Source organism: Cervus canadensis, chromosome 16 (assembly GCF_019320065.1).
Source record: "Cervus canadensis isolate Bull #8, Minnesota chromosome 16, ASM1932006v1, whole genome shotgun sequence".
Classification (NCBI taxonomy): domain Eukaryota; kingdom Metazoa; phylum Chordata; class Mammalia; order Artiodactyla; family Cervidae; genus Cervus; species Cervus canadensis.
The window spans coordinates 35,512,622-35,535,166 of record NC_057401.1 but is presented as its reverse complement, the minus strand read 5'-3'; the positions used below and the strand labels follow the sequence as shown (position 1 = coordinate 35,535,166).

At 35.2% G+C, this 22,545-nt stretch overlaps 1 protein-coding gene across 3 annotated transcripts in view; it reads left to right on the top strand.

The window, feature by feature from the left end:
* The window catches only part of NIPBL (NIPBL cohesin loading factor), a 192,866-nt gene that overhangs the window by 70,334 nt on the left and 99,987 nt on the right, over nt 1-22,545 (top strand). For all 3 annotated transcript variants that reach the window (XM_043488980.1, XM_043488978.1, XM_043488979.1), the window contains exons 2-6: nt 8,050-8,192; nt 10,596-10,761; nt 12,680-12,807; nt 17,696-17,795; nt 18,295-18,446. In XM_043488980.1, coding sequence (XP_043344915.1) covers nt 8,129-8,192; nt 10,596-10,761; nt 12,680-12,807; nt 17,696-17,795; nt 18,295-18,446 — 610 coding nt within the window. In that variant the 5' untranslated portion in view covers nt 8,050-8,128. The remainder of the gene's footprint in view (nt 1-8,049; nt 8,193-10,595; nt 10,762-12,679; nt 12,808-17,695; nt 17,796-18,294; nt 18,447-22,545) is intronic.

Sequence of the window (22,545 nt, the reverse complement as noted above, 5' to 3'; positions counted from 1 at the left end):
TTTTTCATTTTATGTATAGAAAGGATATGCCATTTGATGTTACGAAAATCTGTATTTTATGATTAGTTTATTGAATATTCGCTTATTAAATTCTAAAAATAACATGCTTACCCTTGGTCCATGGAGTTCTCCAGGCAAGAATACTGGAGTGGGTAGCCAGCCATTCCTTTCTCCAGGGGATCTTCCCAACACAGGGATCAAACCCAGGTCTCCTGCATTGCAGGCAGATTCTTTACCATCTGAGTGACCAGGAAAGCCCAATTTACATATTTACATCCTATAAAATAGCATAGTGGGAAGGATCTAGTGGAAATTATTAAAAAGGTTACTGTAAATAATGTGGGCTTCCCTAGTGGCTTCCTGGCAGGCTACAGCCCATGGGGGTCACAAAGAGTCAGAAATGACTAAGCACTATAGATAATGTGGGTAAGAAATTGTTTTTCTCTGTTTTTATTATTTCTTTTCCTATAATTCAGACTATTTAAAATAATCTTGAAGTTTAGCTCCTTACCAAGGAGTTGTTTGTTACTAGTCTTAATTGACTTTTTACAAGGTTATTTTCCCTGAAAATTATCCCAATATGGTTATTTCACATTCATAAGTTATACTATTTAATTATTACATTTGGATCTCTTAAATTCTTGTATTTTTTTTAATACCAATTACAGAAATAAAGCCTGAGGGAAACATGATGTCTTACCATTCAGTCTCTTATAAAAGAATAGCATCACCGACTCAGTGGACATGAACTTGAGCAAACTCCATGAGATAGTGAAGGACAGGGAAGCCTGGCGTGCTGCAGTCCATGGGGTCACAAAGAGTCGGACATGACTTAGCAACTTCAACGACAACCATAGACTGAGTGGCTTGTAAACAGCAGAAATTTATTTCTTACAGTTCTGGAGGCTGGGAAGTCCAAAATAAAGGTGCTGACAGATTCAGTGTCTTGTGAGAATGCACTTTCTGGTTCATAGATGGCCATTTTCTTGCTGTGTCTTCACATGGTGGAAGGATCAAAGGAGCTCTTTGAAGTCTCTTTCCTAGGGACTTTAATCCCATTGGTGAGAATTTCACTCTCGTGACCTAAATCACCTCTCATGAGCCCCACTTTCAAATATTGATACCATCATACTGGGATTAGGGTTCCATATACAAATGGGGTAGGGGGGAGATAGAAACATTCACTTCATATCACATGGTTTAGCAGTAATAGGTCTGTTAAAAGAAAGGCTTTACTTAATCCTAACCTAAGTATGAGATGATATTTTGTACCCAACAAAAAATTTCCCTTAATTAAACTAAAATGTGAAAGTTAACACATTTTAAATTATTCTAAAGAAATTTTAAAAAAGAAAAAGCAAGGTACATATGAAACAGACTGTTTATTATGGAAGACTTTAGGGACATGAAAGGTAAACAGGAGCGTGTAATGAATGCCTGATGTCCATCACTTAGCTTCACAGTAATCAACATGCTGTCAATTTCATCTAGACCTCCACTCATTCTGTAACCACTGCTAAATTATTAGTAGCAGTATTATTACTTCTGTAGTATTTTGGAATTTGGTAATATATATATTGAGAAATAGAAATCTTGGGTATACTCATATAACCAACATCCCTCCATGATACAGAACATTTTCATCACAGAAACTTTCTGCATGTCTCTTTGTAGTCACACCCCACCACCACCATCATAAAAAAACATACTGCTAAGATGGACTTCATAAAAAGTTCAAAAGATATTGTTAACAGAATGAAAAGGCAAAAGATAAGGATAAAATATTTGCAAATAGTATCTAATAAAGAACTTTTATCTAAAGCATATAATTAATGCTCTCAGAAGTCAGTAATAAGATTACCAACCTCTATTCTAGACCTGCACTTCAGTTGCTAATTCGAGTCCAACTCTTTGCAACCCCATGGACTGTAGCACACCACACTCCTCTGTCCTTCACTATCTCCTGGAATTTGCTCAAACTCGTGTCCATTGAGTTGATGATGCCATCCAGCCATCTCATCCTGTCCTTCTCCTTTTGCCTTCAATTTCCCCCATATCAGAGTCTTTTTCCAGTGAGTTGGCTCTTTGCATCAGGTGGCCAGAGTATTGGAGCTTCAGCATTAGTCCTTCTTATTAGTATGCAGGGTTGATTTCCTTTAATATGACTGGTTTGATCTTGCAGTCCAGGGGACTCTAGAGTTTTCTCCACCACCACAGTTTGAAGGCAACAATTCTTTGGTGCTCAGCCTTCTTTCTTTATGGACTTACCCTCACATCCATACATGACTATGGAAAAATTGTATCTTTGACTACATGGACCTTTTTCAGCAAAGTGATGTCTCCAGCTTTTAATACACTGTTTGTCATGGCTTTCTTCTAAGGAGCAGGCATCTTTTAATTTCATGGCTGCAATCACTGTCTACAGTGATTTCGGAGTCCAGGAAAATAAAATCTGTCATTGTTTCCACTTTCCCCCCATCTGTTTGCTATGAAGTGATGGGACCTGGTGCCATGATCTTAGTTTTTTTAAGGTTGAGTTTCAAGCCAGCTTTTTCAAAGCAGAGATATTGAGTAGGTAGTTGGATTGAGTGTATTGTATGTGTGGAGAAGTCACAGTAGGAGATATAAATTTTAGAGTTATCAGCATATAGGTGCTATTTTAAAATCTTGAGATCAGATGAGATTAACAGTATAGGTATAACAGGAAGATGAGAAGGAACCAAAATAAGATTTAGGAGTGGCCTGTCCTGTGAGGAAAATCCAAAAGAATATGTTGTTCTGGAAAACAGAATTGTGCAAACAGAAGATTAATCAACTCTGTTGAATGCTGGGTCAAATAATGAAATAGGAGTTTTGTCCATTGCACTTAACAATGTAGATTCATGCCATTACTAACCATGGTAAGACTTTCGGTGGAATCACGAGAATAAAAACCCAGTGTGATCTCAAGAGAAAGTAGAAGAATTAGAGGTGAATATGGACAACTGAAGTATTTTGCTGTGAAAGGAAGCAGAAAATGAAGCAGTTTAATTTTGTGTTTGGGGAACAGTAGCAGTTATCAACATATAGATATTTATATGCTGATTGGAATGATCCAGTAAGAGGGAAAATTGATGGCACAGGAGAGAGAAGAAGGTCGTTGGAAATGACCTCTTTGAATGCCTTAGCACAGAATAAAGATCATTAATGTGCATTATACATGAGCAATCATGATTTTTTTTTGTACATCTTTATGTGCTCTTTGGAGAAGGAAATGGCAAGTCACTCCAGTATTCTTGCCTGGAGAATCTCACGGACAGAGGAGCCTGGCAAACCATGGTCCATAGGTTCAGAGAGAGTCGGACACTACTGAAGCGACTAAGCACAAGCACGCATGTACTCTTTCTCAGTTATTCTTTTCGGTACTTTAAGTAATGATCTTCAGCTGTTGAATTGGAATAATTTCCTAAAGTACCTGAAACATATTTGTTCTCTTTACTGAGTTGTCTTAAAGAATTCATTGTTTCTAGGGACTTGTCACATTAGGATCAAAATAGCCAGACGGAGGACCTGGATAGGTATTTTCCTAAAGAAGACTTAAAGATAACAGGCACGTGAAAAGATACTCAACATCACTAATCATCAGAGAAATGCAGTTCAAAATCACAGTGAAAAATCACCTCACAGCTATCAAAATGACTTTTATCAAAAAGTCAACAGATAAAAGAACTCTCATGCACTGTTTGTGGGAATGTAAATTGGTGCAGCCACTGTGGAAAACAGTATAGAGGTTACTCAAAAAATTAAAAACGGAAGTGCCGTACAAAACAGTTCCACTTCTGGGTATTTATCTGAAGAAAGCAAAAACACTAATTTGAAAAGATACATATACCCTGTGTTCATCACATTATTTACAATAACCAAGGTATGAAAGGAACCTGAGTGCCAGTTGATAGGTGAATGGATAAAAATGATGTAGTGTAGATATGTACCTATTCACACACACACACACACACACACACACACACACATTCTTTTTTATGGCTGATAACATGCAAGTAGATGAAATCTTGTCCTTTGCAACAGCGCATATGGACCTAGAGGGTGTTATTCTAAATGAAATAAGTCAGGTAAAAACAGATACCATATGATTTCACTTGTATGTGGAATCTAAAAGGAAAACATACAAACAAACATAAGAAAGCAGAAACAGTTATAGATGCAGAGAACAAACAGGTAGTTGCCAGAGGGGAGATGGGTTGGGGGGATTAGTGCAATAGGTGAGAAAGATTAAGAGGTACAAACTTCCAGTTACGAAATAGATGACGCATAGGGATAAAATGTACAGTGTGGGGAATATAGTAAATAATAATGTAATATCTTTGTGTGGTGACAGATGGTAACTAGACTTCCTACGTTGATCATTTTGAAATGTATAGAAATACCAAATCATTATGTTGTATACTAGGAACCAACAGTGTTGTAGATCAGTTATGCTTCAAAACTAAGCAAACTCAGAGGAGGAGATCAGATTTGTGGTTATCAGAGAGAGGCTGGGATTGCAGGGGGTGGGGGCGATGGGGGGTTAGGAAATTGAAGGTAGTCAAAAGGTACAAACTTCCAGTTACAAGATAAAGTACTAGAGATGTCGTGTGCCACATGATAAACATAATTAAACACTGCTGTATGTTATATATGAAAGTTGTTAAGCAAGTAGGTCTTAAGAGTTTTTATCACAAGAAAATTTCTTTGTATGAGATGATAGATGTTTACTATTTACTAAACTTACTGTGGCATCAAAACAAAAAAATCAGAGTAACCAGAGTTTTTTTAAAAGATTCTAAGGGCAGACAATTGCAAATAGCTAATAGGACGAAGGGGAGAAGGCAATGGCACCCCACTCCAGTACTCTTGTCGGGAAAATCCCATGGACGGAGGAGCCTGGTAGGCTGCAGTCCATGGGGTCTCGAAGAGTCGGACATGACTGAAGTGACTTAGCAGTAGCAATAGGACAAAGATGAATGATAAACCTATTACTTGCTTTTATCATTTAATACTACTGTAGAAGTCTTCATGTATTCAGGCTTTTCTTATATTTTATATGCACCCAAAAATTGCTTGTATGTGTTAAAAAAAATTTACAAACTTCAGAATCTGTTGCTTTTTAGTGCTATTGAATGATTATATCAGAAGAATCTGGCCAGTCTTTGGACTAGTTAAAAAAAAAAAAGTCAATTAAAAAATTTTGTAGTAGTTGAAAGTGTGCCCTCTTGTGGACTGTTCAGTGATTTAACATTAAAACATTTTCTCTTACATTTTAGATTCAATTGATGATGTATCATCAAGTGTGTTATGGTCTAAAGTTGAGACCTACATCTAAATGTTATAGTTCCTTAAGACCTCAGCCTCATTTAGAAAGAAATAAAATGACCATTGTTTGATTTTTGCATTTCTGATCCCATTGTATAGGGAATCGTCTTGTGATAAAGGAATCAATCTTAAATTATATTGTACTATATGTAGTATGACATAGATTTACTTATTTACTTACCTAGCTGCTTAGGATTTATATTCTACCTATTTCCCAAAATAATTTGAGGCAGCGTATTCTATTAAATGTAATATAAACTGAGACAATAAAAAAATAATATTTTAAGCCCTCCCTCCCACCTTCCTCATTAAAGAAAAGGAAAAATTAGTGTTACCAAGGAAGGAAAAGTGCTAACTAGCTAAATAGTCCACACATATAAAATGTTGGTTTATTCAAAATAATATAATCCTGTAAGACAGCATAGTATAAAGAACACTGAACTAGAAGTCCAAACTTTTATAGGTCAGTTTACAAGCTGTGAGACCTTAAACAAGCATTTTGCTTCTCTGAGGAACATTTCATTTACCTTTTTTTACTGGTTTGTCTTTTCTGTCATAGCATTGTAGATACCTCCCAGTTTGATGTCCTTCATATATGGTTGAGAATGTAAGATTAGAAACGCCTGAGTTCGGGAGCTTCCCTGGCTTCCCCCCGGTTGGTTCAGACAGCGAAGAAAGTAAAGAATCTGCCTGCAGTGCCAGAGACATGGGTTCAATCCCTGAGTCAAGAAAGTCCCCTGGAGAAGGAAGTGGCAGCCCACTCCAGTATTCTTGCCTGGGGAATTCCATGGACAGAGGAGCCTGGCGGGCTACAGTCCATGGGGTTGCAAAGAGTTGGAACAATCAGTGACTTCACTTACCTGGAGTGTTAGTACCTCAAGTTTATATAAAAGTTGAATGAGAGTACATTTAAAGTGTTTTATATATCAGTTTTTATTATATAGTAGGTGCTGATTAATTGTTGAGTTATCATTCCTGCCAATTTTTCATTACTAAAAAAGGATAGCCAGTAGTAATTATATCTTCCCTATACTATTTCTTATGCCTTTTCCCTCCAATGGACTGCTGCTAGCAAGTTTTATGTCAGACATTCATCAGAAGTAATCATACATATATGTTTTAGGAACTTTTGTCAGTATATTTATAATGAAAGTGAGGAAAAAGAAAATTCTTATTTTTACCTACTTATATACTTTCACTATTTTTAAGAAAAAGCTTAAATTTTTAAAGTTGAATTAAGATGTATGAGTAAGGGGAGTTATTAATGTTATATCATTACACTGTTTTGAAGATTATAACTCAAGAAACTCAGAGGTTCTCCTGAAGGTTACTAACTAGCTTCTCTTAAAAAAAGAGAAGTATTGAAACTGTTTAAAAATTACAATTCAGCTTTCTATTTCAGCACTATATCTTAGATAATTGATGTAGAGCAGACTCTTTGTTTGCTGTTTATGAAGCTATTTAATAAAGACATGTCTTTTTAAAAATTTTACTTATTTTTTAATTCAAGGATAATTGCTTTACAGAATTTTGTTGTTTTCTGTCAAACCTCACCATGAATCAGCGTTAGGTGTGCCTGTGTCCCTTCCCTCTTGAACCTCCCTCCCCATCCCACCCCTCTAGGTTGGTTCAGAGCCCCTGTTTAAGTTCTCTGAGACATACGGCAAATTTCATTGGCTATATTTTGCATGTGGTAATGTAAGTTTCCATGTTACTCTCTCCAGACATCTCACCCTCTCCTCCTCTCTCACCATGTCCATAAGTCTGTTCTCTATGTCTGTTTCTCCACTGCTGCCCTACAAGTAAATTCATCGGTACCATCTTATTAGATTCCATATATATGTGTTATTATGCAATACTTATCTCTTTCTTTCTTCACTCTGAGTAGTAGGCTCTTGGTTCATCCACCTCATTAGAACTGACTCAGATGTGTTCCTTTTTATGACTAATACTCCATTGTGTATATGTACCACAATTTTATCCATTCATCTGTCAGTGGACATCTAGGTTGCTTCCGTGTTCTAGCTATTGTAAGTACTGCTGCAGTGAACATTGGGGTATGTGTGTCTTTTTCAATTTTGGTTTCCTCAGGGTGTATGCCTAGGAATGGGATTGCTGGGTCATCTGGTGGTATTATTCCTAGTTTTTCAAGGAATCTCCATACTGTCTTCCATAGTGGCTGTATCAATTTACATTTCCACCAACAGTGCAAGAGGGTTCTCTTTTCTCCACATCCTCTCCAGCCTTTATTGTTTGAAGACTTATCTTTTAATAATGTGCACATTATTTACCAGGAAGGCAAGTTGAAGATAAAATTTTATGTATCTATGATATGAAAAAGAAAACAGTGTTTGTCAAAATTGAGTATCCCTGTCCAGTAATACAGCCACATTGTTTAGGTTCTGACCTTTGCCCCACAAATTACTTGAAATTCCTTGTAAATTAATTTTCTCGTCAGTAAAATGCAGGAAAAAATAGTACCTACCTTACTTCGTTGTTGTGAGGACTAAGTGTGTTGTTGCATACAAAGCACTTTGCATTGTGAACATACAGTAAATATTATACACACGATGGCTGTTACTGTTATATATATTATAGCTTGAGCATGCAAGAAAGCAGAACATTTTATTTTTTAAGCATTTCCCTAGTATTAATATATTTGACATATTGTTACAAATAATTATCTGTTTTTTGTTGCAGTGTTTGGGAAATGGGAAGTAATGACAGCTGGCACCTGAACTAAGTACTTTCATAGGCAACACCATTCCAGAACTTCAGGATGAATGGGGATATGCCCCATGTCCCCATCACTACTCTTGCGGGGATTGCTAGTCTCACAGACCGTAAGTTTGGTTAATGTTCTACTCTGACATTGATTTTTAAAGAGACTATGACAATAATTGGTGGTGGTGTCATAAATAACACAAAGTGTGTAAAGATTTTAGATTTTGAATGACACATTATTCTTTTCTTTGGTTTACTGGCATAAGTGTGAAAGTAACAAAATTAGTGAACTAATAAGACCTTAATTTCTCTTTCATCCTAAGGACCCATTAAGAAATGGTAGTATGTGTTGTTTAATGGTCTTACATGAAAGGGATAAATGTAAAAGTAAAGATAGAGAAGATGAAACAATCATTAAGAAAAATCGAAACTGAAGAAACATGGTTTGCATATAGGAATTATTACACACTTTTAAAAAAGCATTTATGGAAATGTAACTGAAACTGCCCTTCAAAGAAGAAAATTTGATAACCCCACTTAATCTAATTTCTTAGTGATATTTATTTTGGATGTCATGTTTGGTAATCTTTTGGAGTTTGTCACAGATGTCAGGAGCCTATTTTACCCTGAACACTTAAGTTTCTTAACATTGTCATTCACTTGAGGTTCAGTTCAGTTGCTCGGTCGTGTCTAACTCTTGGCAACCCCATGGACTGCAGCACGCCAGGCTTCCCTGTCCATCACCAACTCCCAGAGCTTGCTCAAACTCATGTCTGTCGAGTCGGTGATGCCGTCCAACCATCTCATCCTCTGTCATCCCCTTCTCCTCCTGCCTTCAGTCTTTCCCAGCATCAGGGTGTTTTCCAGTGAGTCAGATCTTCTCATCAGGTGCCCAAAGTACTGGAGCTTCAGCTTCAGCATCAGTCCTTCCAATGAATATTCAGGACTGATTTCCTTTAAGATGGACTTGTTGGATCTCCTTGCTGTCCAAGGGACACTCAAGAGTCTTCTCTAAAACCACAGTTGAAAAACATCAGTTCTTCAGCACTCAGCTTTCCTTATGGTCCAACTCTCACATCCGTACGTGACTACTGGAAAAACCATAGCTTTGACTAGACGGACCTTTGTCGGCAGAGTTAGTGTAGTGCAGTATTTTAGGGACTTATTCTTTTGGTAAGCAACTTTAATTCTTAGTCCCTGTGTAAAAAACTACTCACAATGTTAGTCCTTATCCTACCTGAATAAATAAAGGGGAAAAGACATATGAGAAGGAAGGGTTGATGGTGAATAGATGACATCCTTTCTTTGTAAAACAAGCATTTTGAAAGATATAAGGTTTCATAAAAGCAGTTATAGGAAAATAACTTCAAGAAATGTTTTCATCTATGTACCCCCAAATATTGTTTTTCTCTGTTGATAATTTCCAGCTAGTTTAAGTGGGTGTAAAATAGACAACAGCATACAGCTTTGAAGCAGGGCTAGTTTATAAAATCTGACATAACAAGAAAGTAGTTGGTGGGGTTAAAATAGGTAAGAAAGCTTTTGAAATAGTCTTTAATTTTGGTTATCACTTTGTTCAAGTAAGGCATAAATTCATATGATATGTTGTAGTAGTGCAGAGTCAAATAAACAACCAGGAATTTTTTGTTGTTGTTGGGGTGGGGGTGGGTTCTGTGCATTATCTCAGCTGTACCTTATTTAAAAAATTTTTCTGCCCAATAAATTCTGCTTATTAAGTAATGATTTGTTTCTAATGTTTTTATGAATAAAAACCTATTATTACCCATAGTGACTGAGTGGCATGATAGTTAATACTATATAGGTGATTAAAAATTAAACTAAAACAAAGACACTGTTGTTAACTTTTTAACTTTTATTTTAAACAAATGAACAAATTCCTTTTATGTGAAGAGACATTAATAACTGAATTTAAATAACTATGAACATTGATGCCCTTTTTTTTTTGCTGTCAGAATAGAATGAAGAGATTATTTAGGAATTTACAACTTAAAGCAAAATTCCTTAGATATTTTTCTTTCTTTAGAATCCTATTCTATGGATGTTGTTCTCCTACCAAAGTGAGCTATTTTTGTATTTGCCCAAGCTTTTAAAAACACACATTAGTTGTCTATCTGGTGAAGAGTCAGATATTGTTACTTGGTTTATTTATTTGATTGTGATAAATCTTTACAATAGAAGTAAATTAGATTAATTAATACACTCAATTTTTGGAAATTACTTATTTTTTTAATCCTACTTTTTTGGCTACCTATTTATTAAATTAATAAAGATATTAAAACATGAAAAGTTAGCACAGAGTTTAGTCTTAGTAGTCTAATCTGTTATGGTCAAAGGGGCGTTTTGAGTAGTTTGGAGTTTGTTTAGGGAGAGACAGAATGCCCTTTAATAATTTGTCACACTGATATTTTATAACTTATTTTTAATCCCATATATTTAAGCATGAAAGAGGTTTTGTACTGTCACTCAATTAATTTCTCATAATCTGATTTTATTCCAAATAGTCCTGAACCAGCTGCCTCTTCCATCCCCTTTACCTGCTACAACTACAAAGAGCCTTCTCTTTAATGCACGAATAGCAGAAGAAGTGAACTGCCTTTTGGCCTGTAGGGATGATAATTTGGTTTCACAGCTTGTGCACAGCCTCAACCAGGTATCAACAGATCACATGTAAGTATATTCTAAAGTAAGATGACATGTTTTGGTCTTAGTAAGAGAATCAGTATTCCTGGTTTAACTTTTATTTCTAAAAAAGTTTAATACATAATTTATTTTAAATTATTGGAATATCCTCTTAAAAATATAGCCTTATTGTGATGAGATATTAATGAGATTTAAATAGACCATAGTTACTTTGAGACAGTAGTTCTGATGCATGTAATACCATGAATATCTTTTTGATTCTTGTAATAATCTTGGGATTCATCAAGATGGATCTCTGCAGAGGTCAAGTTTTTCATTAATTTAGCTCCTTTTCCTGAAATTGCTGGAGTAGTTAGAATTCCCGGGCACTAGGGACTTTAATGATGGTTCTGTTTGGAATAGGCTTGTATGCTTTTCATGTAAAGTACAGCAAGAACTCAGAGATTAATTTCAATTTTTAAGAAGGAAGATTGCTACAGAATTTGGAACTAATTTTTCTCCAGGATTTATTGTACAGTGTGAACATAGATGTGTATTTTCCACAGTAGACTTTAAAATAATATGAACTTAAATATGTAGCTTATTTACTGAATTTTGGCACAAGTATACTTTTTAAAATTTACTTTTTACTACCAAAACAGTATATATGTTTACTCAACATAACTGTGTAAAACACACTACTCAACACAAAAATGTGTAAAAGTTCATAACCCACTGCACAGTGGTACTCTTGTGCCCTTCCATTCTTTTAATTTTTTTAACTTAAAGATTCATTATTTAAGGGAATGAGTATAAAACACATTATAATGGACAGATCTCTGCCATTACCTGTAACTTTTGGGCCATTTTTTAAGCTGATGGATTTAGGAGAAATAATAAATGTGAATTTTCTGATGGGAAACTGAGAAATGATTGGTTAAAATCAGAAGGAAGTATATCTCTACAGAAATTCAACAGTGTCTAAGTATTTTATTGCTTTTCGTACCTGTGCATTCTCTTCTTTTTGGCTCTGTTGGCACTGTATTGTGGCTTGTGGTCTCTTCATTGCAGCACGGGGCTTTCTCTAGTTGTGGTGTCTGGGGGCTTCTCAAGTTGCAGTGTGCGGCCTCAATAATTGTGGCTCAAGGGCTTGATTGCCCTATGGCATGTGGGGTATAGTTTCTCTACCAGGGATCAAACCTGCGTCCTCTATATTGGATGGCAGATTCTTAACTATTGGACCATGAGGGAAGGCCCTACCTGAACATCCTTAGTCGAAAGATTTTCACCACATATTTAAAGAGATAAGAGGAATAGCACATACACAATTATGATTAGTTATATGGTGAGCTGCTTTGATTGCCCCCAGAAATGTATTTAATTTTATCATTGGACACCATCTTTATGAATCTTTCTTATTCGATTTAATGAGTGCAACAGTGACGTGTTGAATGTAAAATTTAAAATACTGCCTAAATTTTATTTCTTAGCATTTGCCTTATAGTTGTGGCAGCTATTCTTAACCACTTACTTGGGTTTTTTCCTCCCCAGTGGCTTTATTTGAGATGAGAATAAAGAGGGGGAAATTACATGACCTTGGGTCTTGTCTTAATCAACATGACAACATTATTTCATTCAGAGGACATTCTCAAAAAGACAAACTCACTTATATTCACATATAAGGGAGAAAATATATTCCAAGCCCAGATAGCAACTTCTGTGCATAATTATCACCTCTACCCTCCCATTATTTTGAATAGAATAGACACTTATTTTATACTTTTATGCTAATATAAACATTCTTACATAAACTTAACAATCCATAAAATAATGTTTTGGGTTCTTTTTGTTGCTGTTGTTTAAGATAAAGTGGAGAAAGGAGAGAAGTCTACAATCTAAGTAATAGAAAATAATTCTTAATGACCATCACTTTTTAAATATTTTATATTTATTTTTTCAATGCCAGAGAGTTGAAAGATAACCTTGGCAGTGATGATCCAGAAGGCGACATACCAGTCTTGTTGCAGGCCGTCCTGGCGAGGAGTCCTAACGTTTTCAGGGAGAAAAGTATGCAGAACAGATATGTACAAAGTGGTGAGGTTTTTAATAATTGAATTTCATAGTATATATATTTTTAATGTGTCTTGTATCAGAACTTGCTTCACATGTAAATTCAGCTGTCTCCTTTAAAAACTAGCCTGTCATCTGTGAATACTTTGCGATACCTTGAATCAGTTCAGTTCAGTTCATTCGCTCAGTCATGTCTGACTCTTTGTGACCCCATGAATCACAGCACACCAGGCCTCCCTGTTCACCACCATCTCCCAGAGTCCACCCAAACCCATGTCCATCGAGTCAGTGATGCCATCCAGCCATCTCATCCTCTGTCATCCCCTTCTCCTCCTGCCCCCAATCCCTCCCAGCATCAGGGTCTTTTCCAGTGAGTCAACTCTTCGCATGAGGTGGCCAAAGTATTGGAGTTTCAGCTTCAACATCAGTCCTTCCAATGAACACCCAGGACTGATCTCCTTTAGGATGGACTGGTTGAATTTCCTTGCAGTCCAAGGGACTCTCAAGAGTCTTCTCCCAACACCACAGTTCAAAAGCATCAATTCTTCAGCACTCAGCTTCCACTGGACATGGAATATCAGACTGTTTCCAAATAGGAAGAGGAGTACGTTAAGGCTGTATATTGTCACCCTGCTTATTTAATTTATATGCAGAGTACATCATGAGAGACGCGGGCTGGAGGAAGCGCAAGCTGGAATCAAGATTGCTGGGAGAAATATCAGTAACCTCAGATATGCAGACGACACCACCCTTATGGCAGAAAGTGAAGAGGAACTAAAAAGCCTCTTGATGAAAGTGAAGGAGGAGAGTGAAAAAAGTTGGCTTAAAGCTCAACATTCAGAAAACTAAGACCATGGCATCCAGTCCCATCACTTCATGGGAAATAGATGGGGATACAGTGGAAACAGTTTCAGACTTTATTTTTTTGGGGGCTCCAAAATCACTGCAGATGGTGATTGCAGCCATAAATTAAAAGACGCTTACTCCTTGGAAGGAAAGTTATTACCAACCTAGATAGCATATTTAAAAGCAGAGACGTTACTTTGCCAACAAAGGTCCATCTAGTCAAGGCTATGGTTTTTCCAGTAGTCATGTACAGATGTGAGAGTTGGACTGTGAAGAAAGCTGAGCGCCGAAAAATTGACCTTGAATCGAACCAAGAACAAAAAGGAAACTAAAATAGATATTAACATTCCTGCAGTTTATTTCCTTGGCAATTAGGCAAAACTTAATATGCAGTTTGCTAGATATTTCAAAATGTATTAATTTATTCAACAAAAGAGCTTTTTATTTTAGAAACCTAGAATAGATAGGAAAGAACTCTTTTCATTAATCAAATAATAAAAATATCTGCAGAGCTTCTCAAAATGTAGTATGTGTATAAGTAAATATACCAAGTATTAGTACTGATGGTGATTACATTCAAGGTTATATAGTAATTGGTTTAATACTTCTGTTCTTTAGAAATAGAAAAAGGTTTATAACTAAAGTATTACTATTAGGGAAAACTCTATTTATAATAAGCATTAGAAAAACCATAAAAATACTACATCTAGTGCATATGATTTTTCTGTAGTCAAGGAGAATCCTTAAGTTAGGAGCCTTGTTCTGGTCTGAAGCTTACTGAATCTAGTAAGCTCAAGTGCTTGCTTCCCTCTCGAGATTAAAACAGTCAGAAGGGAATAGTTAGACAACCCAGAAAGATCCAGTTTATTTAATTGATTATTTTATTCAAGAATATTGCCACATTTACTGACAGTACCTCCATGAAGCTCATCATTCCATTTCTTAGTTTTGTTTTTAAATAGTATTACTATGCTGATGGTGTATCCTTATATGTGAATTGTGTTTTTAAAGCAATTGCATAGTTGCTATCCATTTCCCAAAGTGAATCTAGGGAAATTTCCTTTTAGGAAATCGAAGTCAGGTATGCAGGACGATACTGTATCTTCATCAGTCTTGGGTGGCAATAGTAGGTCACAGATAGAAGTGGTAAAAGGCAAGCTAGAATTAAGCATACTCTAGAAGAATGTTGGAATGAAAGAAAATATGGAGAGATTATTGATTGGAAGAAAGACTATAGGCATATCTTGTTTTATTGCACTTTGCTTTACTGCACTTCTCAGATGGTGCCTGTTTAACAAATTGAATGTTTATGGCAGCCGTGCATTGAGCAAGTCTGTCAGTACCATTTTTCAAACAGCATTTGCTTATTTTGTGTCTCTGTCACATTCTGCTAATTGTTACAGTATTTAAAACATTATCACTATGTTTGTTATGGTGATGTTTGAATTTACTATTATATTTGAGGGCACCAGGAACCACACCCATGTAAGTTAGTGAACTAATGGATAAATGTATGTTCTGGCAGAACTGGTAGTTCTGCTTTCCTTGGGCCTTGCTGTTTTCTGAGACAGAACGTATTGAAATGAGTCCATTAATAACTCCACAGTGGCCTCTTAAGTGTTCAAGTGAAAAGAAGGGCCGCATATCTTTTACTATAATCAAAAGCCAGAAATGCTTAAACGTACTGAGGAAGACATGTCAAAAGCCAAGATAGGCCAAAAGCTAGGCCTCTTGTCCCTTACAGCCAAGTTATCAAAAACAAAGGAAAAATTCTTGAAGGAAATGGGAAGTGCTACCCCAGTAAACACTTGAATGTTAAGAAAGTGAAATAACTTTCATTGCTGATATGGAGAAAGTTTTAGTGGTCTGGGTGGAAGATCAAACCAGTCAGAATACTCCCTTAAGCCAAAGCCTAATCCAGAGCAAGGCCCTAACTCTCTTTGTTCTCTCAAGGCTAAGAGAGTTGAGGAAGCTGCAGAAGAAAAGTTTGAAGCTAGCAGAGATAGATTTATGAGGTTTCAAGAAAGAAGCTATCTCCATTAACTTTACAGTGCAAGGTGAAGCTGCAAGTACTGATGTAGAAACTGCAGCAAGTTATCCAGATCTAACTAAAATATTTAATGAAGGTGGCTATGCTAAAGAAAAGATTTTCAGTATAGGCAAAACAGTTTTCTATTGGAAGAAGATGCCGTCTAGCACTTTCATAGCTAGAGAGAAAAAGTCAATGCCTGGCTTCAAAACTTCAAAGGAGCTAATACAGGTGGTGAATTTAGGTTGAAACCAGTGCTCGTTGACCATTCTGAAAATTCTAGGGCCGTTAAGAGTTATGCTAAATCAACTCTGCCTGTGCTCTGTAAATGGAACAAGAAATCAGGATGATAAACATATTTGTTTATAACATGGTTTATTGAATGCTTTAAGCCCACTGTTGAGATCTACTGCTCAAAAAAAAAAGGTTCACCAACTCAATGGACCTGAGTTTGAGTAAACTCCAGGAGATAGTGAAGGACAGGGAAGACTGGCATGCTGCAGTCCATGGGGTGACAGAGTCAGACATGACTTAGCAACTTAACAGCACAGTTCTTTGAGTCTTTGAGAGAATCAGAAAGAACTATTAGGATTTCATTTGACCTTTTCATATATAAAGCCATTGCCTGTAAACTAGTAATTCCAGCTTGTCATAGTAATGATAGTTAATTCAGGGGAAAATACTTTTTAACTCTCGTCTTACGGAGTTTTGTCCCTTCTCTCAAAAAAAGTCAAAATCAGAAACAGTAGTTATAGTAAATAAATTATTAAGCCATGGGATATATGACTTAGTACTGAATTTAGGTTGGAAGAGAAAATTCATAAACTGAAATTTAGACTACCCATAAAAGAAAACATACTATTAGTGTTAGACTTTGAGATGATTTTGTGCCCTCATGTCATTCAGCTGTTGTCATAGAGCTAGAATCCTTTTTGTAGCTCCTGGCAAATAAACATGTAACTTCTGTTTGAATGTTTCTGGTAAAAGGCACTTTTCATATCAGCAGCAGAAAATGAACTTTTGGGAAATAATGTGATGCTTGAAGTTCCCAAAAAGAGTAGCTATATGTATCATAAGAAAGGTCAGTGTTAATTATAGATTTTTATCTTTGATTTTAGAGTGTCTAAATAGCTGAATTTTTCTGCATCTCCTATATAACAGAATGCAACAGTTGAAAGAACAGTGTGAAAGGAAATGTGAGAATCTGAAAGCTGTTCTCACACTTTCATTCATTAAACAAATATTCATTTAATCCCTATTTTATGGCAAGAATTATTGTGAAAGAAAGAGTAAGAACATTCTGTTGTTCATTAAAAGACTCTGAGATGGTAATTTCAATACCTTAAACCTTGGACCTTTAAGTAAAGTACTTCTTAAAAGTTAGGTCCGAATCACAACAAAATACATAGTTGTTAACATTAAGTTCCTAAGGAGGGGAGATGGATGCAATAAAATATTGCACATAATAGGAAATACCATCCAAAAGCCTATTGTAGACAGAAGTGTGTAGTATTTATTAAGGGATTAGGTCAGAGGTCCCCAACCGTTTTGACAGCAGGGACCTATTTCCTGGAAGACAGTTAACTCCATGGACAAGGGATGGGAGATGGTTTTACGATGATTCAAGCACGTTACATTTATTGTGCACTTTAATGCTGCCACTGATCTGACAGGAGGTACTGGTTCACATCCTGGAGGTTGGGGAATCCCTGGATTAGATGAAGTGGCTTCTGAAAGTTCTTTTCAATTCTAAAGCTGAATGTAGGACAGTAAGTGAGCAAGTAATATTTTAAAATATAGCTCTCTATCTCTGTCCCTGGATTAGTTAACATGCTGAAAGGATGTTTTGGTAAAATTGGTTGTGCTTAAAATTTATAGTTTCTGTATTTTGCCCTTCAAAATGAACATGTTGGTCAAAAAGAAAAGAACAGAAAGAACTTCTGAGTGTTTGTGAGAGAATGATTGATTTGAATCACTTAAAGAATGCTTTACCATTAGAAGAAAATAACATATTTACTGTTTTTGTGTATTATGTAGGAATGATGATGTCTCAGTATAAACTTTCTCAGAATTCCATGCACAGTAGTCCTGCATCTTCCAATTATCAACAAACCACTATCTCACATAGCCCCTCCAGGTAATGTATATATCATTTTATGAAGAGCTATCTTCTTTAGTGAATGTGTTTGGAAATATACAGTATGTACGTGTATTTAGGTAATGGTGAAATTCCTGAAGTTAATTCCTAAAGCTAATTTACCTAAAGTTAAAAAGTTTAGATGCTTATCCTTACATAGCACATGAATATTTGCCTTAAAATGTTAAATGTGGAAATGCTCTAATATACTATTTGAAATAAATAGTAACTTAATTTCATGCAAACAAAAGAATGTTAAAATAGAGCACGTTTGAGATAAATAAGAAAATTCTTGGAGTAGAATTTAGGGAGCATGTAAAATAAATGAATTATTCTATTTGAAAACTGCTTTGTATAACTTTTAGGTTATGAATTGTGAATGATTTTTGTACATTCTTTTTCAGAATTTTCTGTGTACATAGATTTTATTTTATTGAAATAACAATGAATATCACTTATTTCACTTCCTGATATTGTTTATTTGGATTTCGGATTTTAGCCGGTTTGTGCCACCACAGACAAGCTCTGGGAACAGATTTATGCCACAACAAAATAGCCCAGTGCCTAGTCCATATGCCCCACAAAGCCCTGCAGGATACATGCCATATTCCCATCCTTCAAGTTATACAACACATCCACAGATGCAGCAAGGTAAGAAAGCTGGTGCTTATTTACAGGAATGCCTATAGTTCCAGCAAATTCATTTTTTTCTTTACTTTTTTCTTTTCATAAGTTTTCAAACACAATACTAAACTGTATACTTACTCATCAGTAAACATTTCTTTTTAACTATGGCTTATGTAATTAAAAACATATTACATTTGTTGCTTGGACATTCATCATTTGGGATGTAAAAAGATAAGTGTAATTTCAGTCTTTGGATTACTTTATATTTTAACTAGTATATCTAGTTATAAAATTAGGAACTGCTTTATTTAATTAGGCTTCTTATAGTAGCACTAAGTCAAAGAAGAATTATGTTTTAATTAGTAAAGTATATATAGTGTGAAAAATTTAATATCAAGTATGTACAGTACTAAGTAGTAATACAGGAAAATTAATAATCTTGGATGCAGAATTTTCTGGGATTAGATTACTAGTTCTTATTTGAAGTTAGCTGTTGACAATATGTCTTTTTAAGATCATACTACCTTGTATCCCGTGGCTACCAAATAATGTATTAGTATACATTTGTTTTTACTTTTTTGGAGAAATTTTGAAAAATACAAAATATAATAACACATATACCTATGTTTTTGTCCCTCATAATTAACAACAAATTTTTAACATTCACAATCAGTCTTTAGTTCCTATTTGTATTCTTAGTTTTTTATTATGCATGGAATCAGTATCTTATAAAGTTTTAACTTGGGGTCATCTATTGAAACATCCAGATTCCGGTTTTCCAAACTAGATAATGAAATACTAGGTTGAGCTTATTTCATATAGGAACACAGGGAAAAACTTGGAGGCAATCAATCACACCTTTGAAATAGACACCTCCAAAATTACAGGATTTAGTGTGAGTGCAAACAAAAGTATGCATGTATACTGGCTCTTGATATTTGTGAAATATTACTATTTTTCTCTGGGATGCCAAAGTTACCTGGAGAAGGATATGGCAACCCACTCCAGTATTCTTGCCTGGAGAATCCCATGGACAGAGGAGCCTGACAGACTATATAGTCCATGGGGTCGCAAAGAGTCGGACACAACTGAGCAGCTAACACACACACACATGCCAAAGTTATGAGGATCATTTTAAATGTAATTAAAAAGAGGAGAGATGTTGACAGAACATGTTTGCTTCCTACAGGAATATCCACATATATATGTGTAGGGGAAAAAAAAAGAGTTTTTACTGTAAATACTGTTGTCACTTTATAAGGAGATAAACCCAGTTTTTTCAAAAGAATAAGTTGAAATCACAAAATCAAAAAATATATACATAGTTTGAGGGCCTATTCAGTAATGGGTCATTTCTTGGAAATGTTCAGATACTTGAGAAACTTAAAATAATATTCAGGGATTAGCCTCAAATAGATATCAAAATTATCATAAAGAAAAAAACTTAATGTGGTAGGAAACAGATAGGTAAATGGAACAAAAAAGATTCCAGAAATAAGGCAGATGTCTGTGGGAATTTAGAATTTGTGAAAGATAACATTTAAAGTTCTTATAAACTTGAAAAGTTTTCATGTGGAAAACTAGAGAATAGCACAATGGACCATTTTACCAGTAGGCATCCTGCCTCTCTGTCCTTAAATACATTTGTTAAGAAGGCAAAGTTCTCCTTTATAAACACTAAGTGTAATAATTTGCCCCTAAAAATACTGAGAACATTTCGGTAGTGTCATTTGATATCCAGTCTATATTGTCTTCACCATATGCCCCAGATACATATAACCTCTTATAACCTTTTCCCCCCATATATGATCTAATCTAGTTTCTCACACATTGCACTTGGTCTTTACATCTCTTTTTACTCTTTTAAAAATCTATTTGGTCCCATAGACTCTCTCCATGACAGTAATTTCTGGTTTTTTAAGAAATTTCTGTGCTACCTTTGTTGTGGAGTATCACATATTCTAGACTTCTGTTTCCTGTTGTGTTGTTTGATTTGCTCATATACTCCTTATGTTTCCTACCAACTGGAAGTTATCTTTAAAAGCTCTATTAATTTCTAGTTTTATATTTTTGGCAAAGATACTAAATTAAGTAATATGCACTTCATATCGCATCACATCAGAAGACTTATAATCACAAGTGGCTTCATTATTAGTAACATTTAGGTGGTAAACACTTCTTTTATAATGAACATAATTTTTCCTTTGCAATTAGTAAGTAATCTGTCAGATTATACTTTGAGATCACGTAACTCTCCTATTTCCTATTAATTTTTATCCTAAAGGGTTTACCATCCAATAGTGATTCTCTTTCCAATTCTGTCATTCTAAGATGGTATCTTGCATCAGTATGTAATAGTGGAGTGTTTAATAAATCATGTTGGATAGGTTGGCGAGGCATTTTGAAATTTTAGTTAATTCTTAGATCATCTAGAGCAAAAATGTTCTAGGTAGATAAACAGTTTACACGCTTGTTTGTATTTTGACTCATGGAACTATGAAAGAATAAAACATGGGGGTGAATTTCGGGTACTGTTAGGTCAAAAAATGGGCTTCCCTGGTAGTTCAGCTGGTAAAGAATCTGCCTGCAATGCAGGAGACCCCAGTTCTATTTCTGGGTTGGGAATGTCTGCTGGAGAAGGGATAGGTTACCCACTTTAGTATTGTTGGGCTTCCCTGGTGGCTCAGCTGGTAAAGAATCCACCTGCAATGCAGGAGACCTGGGTTCGATCCCTGGGTTGGGCCGATCCCCTGAAGAAGGGAACAGCTACCCATTCCAGTATTCTGGCCTGGAAAATTCCACGGACTGTATAGTCCATGGGGTCGCAAAGGGTCACACACAACTGAGCAACTTTCACTTACTCACTAAGGGTCAAGAAGGCCTTTCTAGGTAGGACTGTATTCTAGAAATGGGGGAAAAAACAGATTAATCACAAATTTCTGTGTAAGAGGAGAGAACAAGTAAAGACAGGTAAATTGACTAAAGAAGTAAATAATTTACTAAAAAGAAAAACAAATTGGATGCAGAAAGGTTTAATATGGTCAATTTGGTTCATAATTAAAGAGATGTGAATCAAAATTAAAATAAAATTTTATTATAACTATCAATTACTGAACATGTTTTAGTATTCAGGGAAATTCAAACTTCATACAGTCTTCATAGGGATATAAATTGGTAGAACCGTTTTAGAGAGCAGTTTGACAATATCTATTTCTGTTTAAAATGCATGTATCTCCCTCAGTTCTTCAAAATCTGTCTCTTTTATAACTGGGGGAGGGTATAACACATGCTCAGACAGTTCCATTTCAAGTTCTACCAAGCATTCATGGAAAGGATATTCTAATTTTACTAGAACTAAAGACCTAAGAATGAAAAAACAAAACTATGAAACTTTTGAAAGAAAATTTAAGAGAGTAATTTTTATGATGTTGTGTTAAGTAGGGAATCTGAATGTGTAATACACATGAAAAGATGCTTGGCTTCACTACTATTTAAGGAAAGAAACACAAATTAAAGTAACCATCAGAGACATTTCTCATCTTCAGATTGGTGAAAATCTTTGGCAAGAGTATAGAACAGCAAGAACACTTGTGTATTACTAGTAGAGTGGTCATAAATAATTTGGAAACTATTTGTTAATATTTAGTAAGGGTTAAAAATAGGAATATTCAGCAATTTTACTCCCAGACACATTTATAAATCATTATACGAATACGTAATACATAAAAACATTGTTTATGATGACAAAAATATTCAAGCAATCTAAACTACTAACATAAGTCTGGATAAAATGTGTACATTATGCAGCAGACTATATGTCATTTATTTATTTAAAATAAATTAAAACTACATATATAAAAATGGATACATTTCAACACAATATTGAAATTAAAAAGTTATAGACGAATATGTACTTATACCATTTATATAATGTGCTAAGCAGTAACACGTTATTTAGGAATATATTCGTTTATAGCAAAGCTATAAAGATATTCATAGGGAGAGTGAACTCCAAGTTCACTGTAGTGCTTTTAGTGAATAAGGGGAAGAAAATAAAGGAGAGGCATATGCAGATATTTGGAGAGCTTCAACCATATCTAATATCATTTCTTTTCAGAAGTCA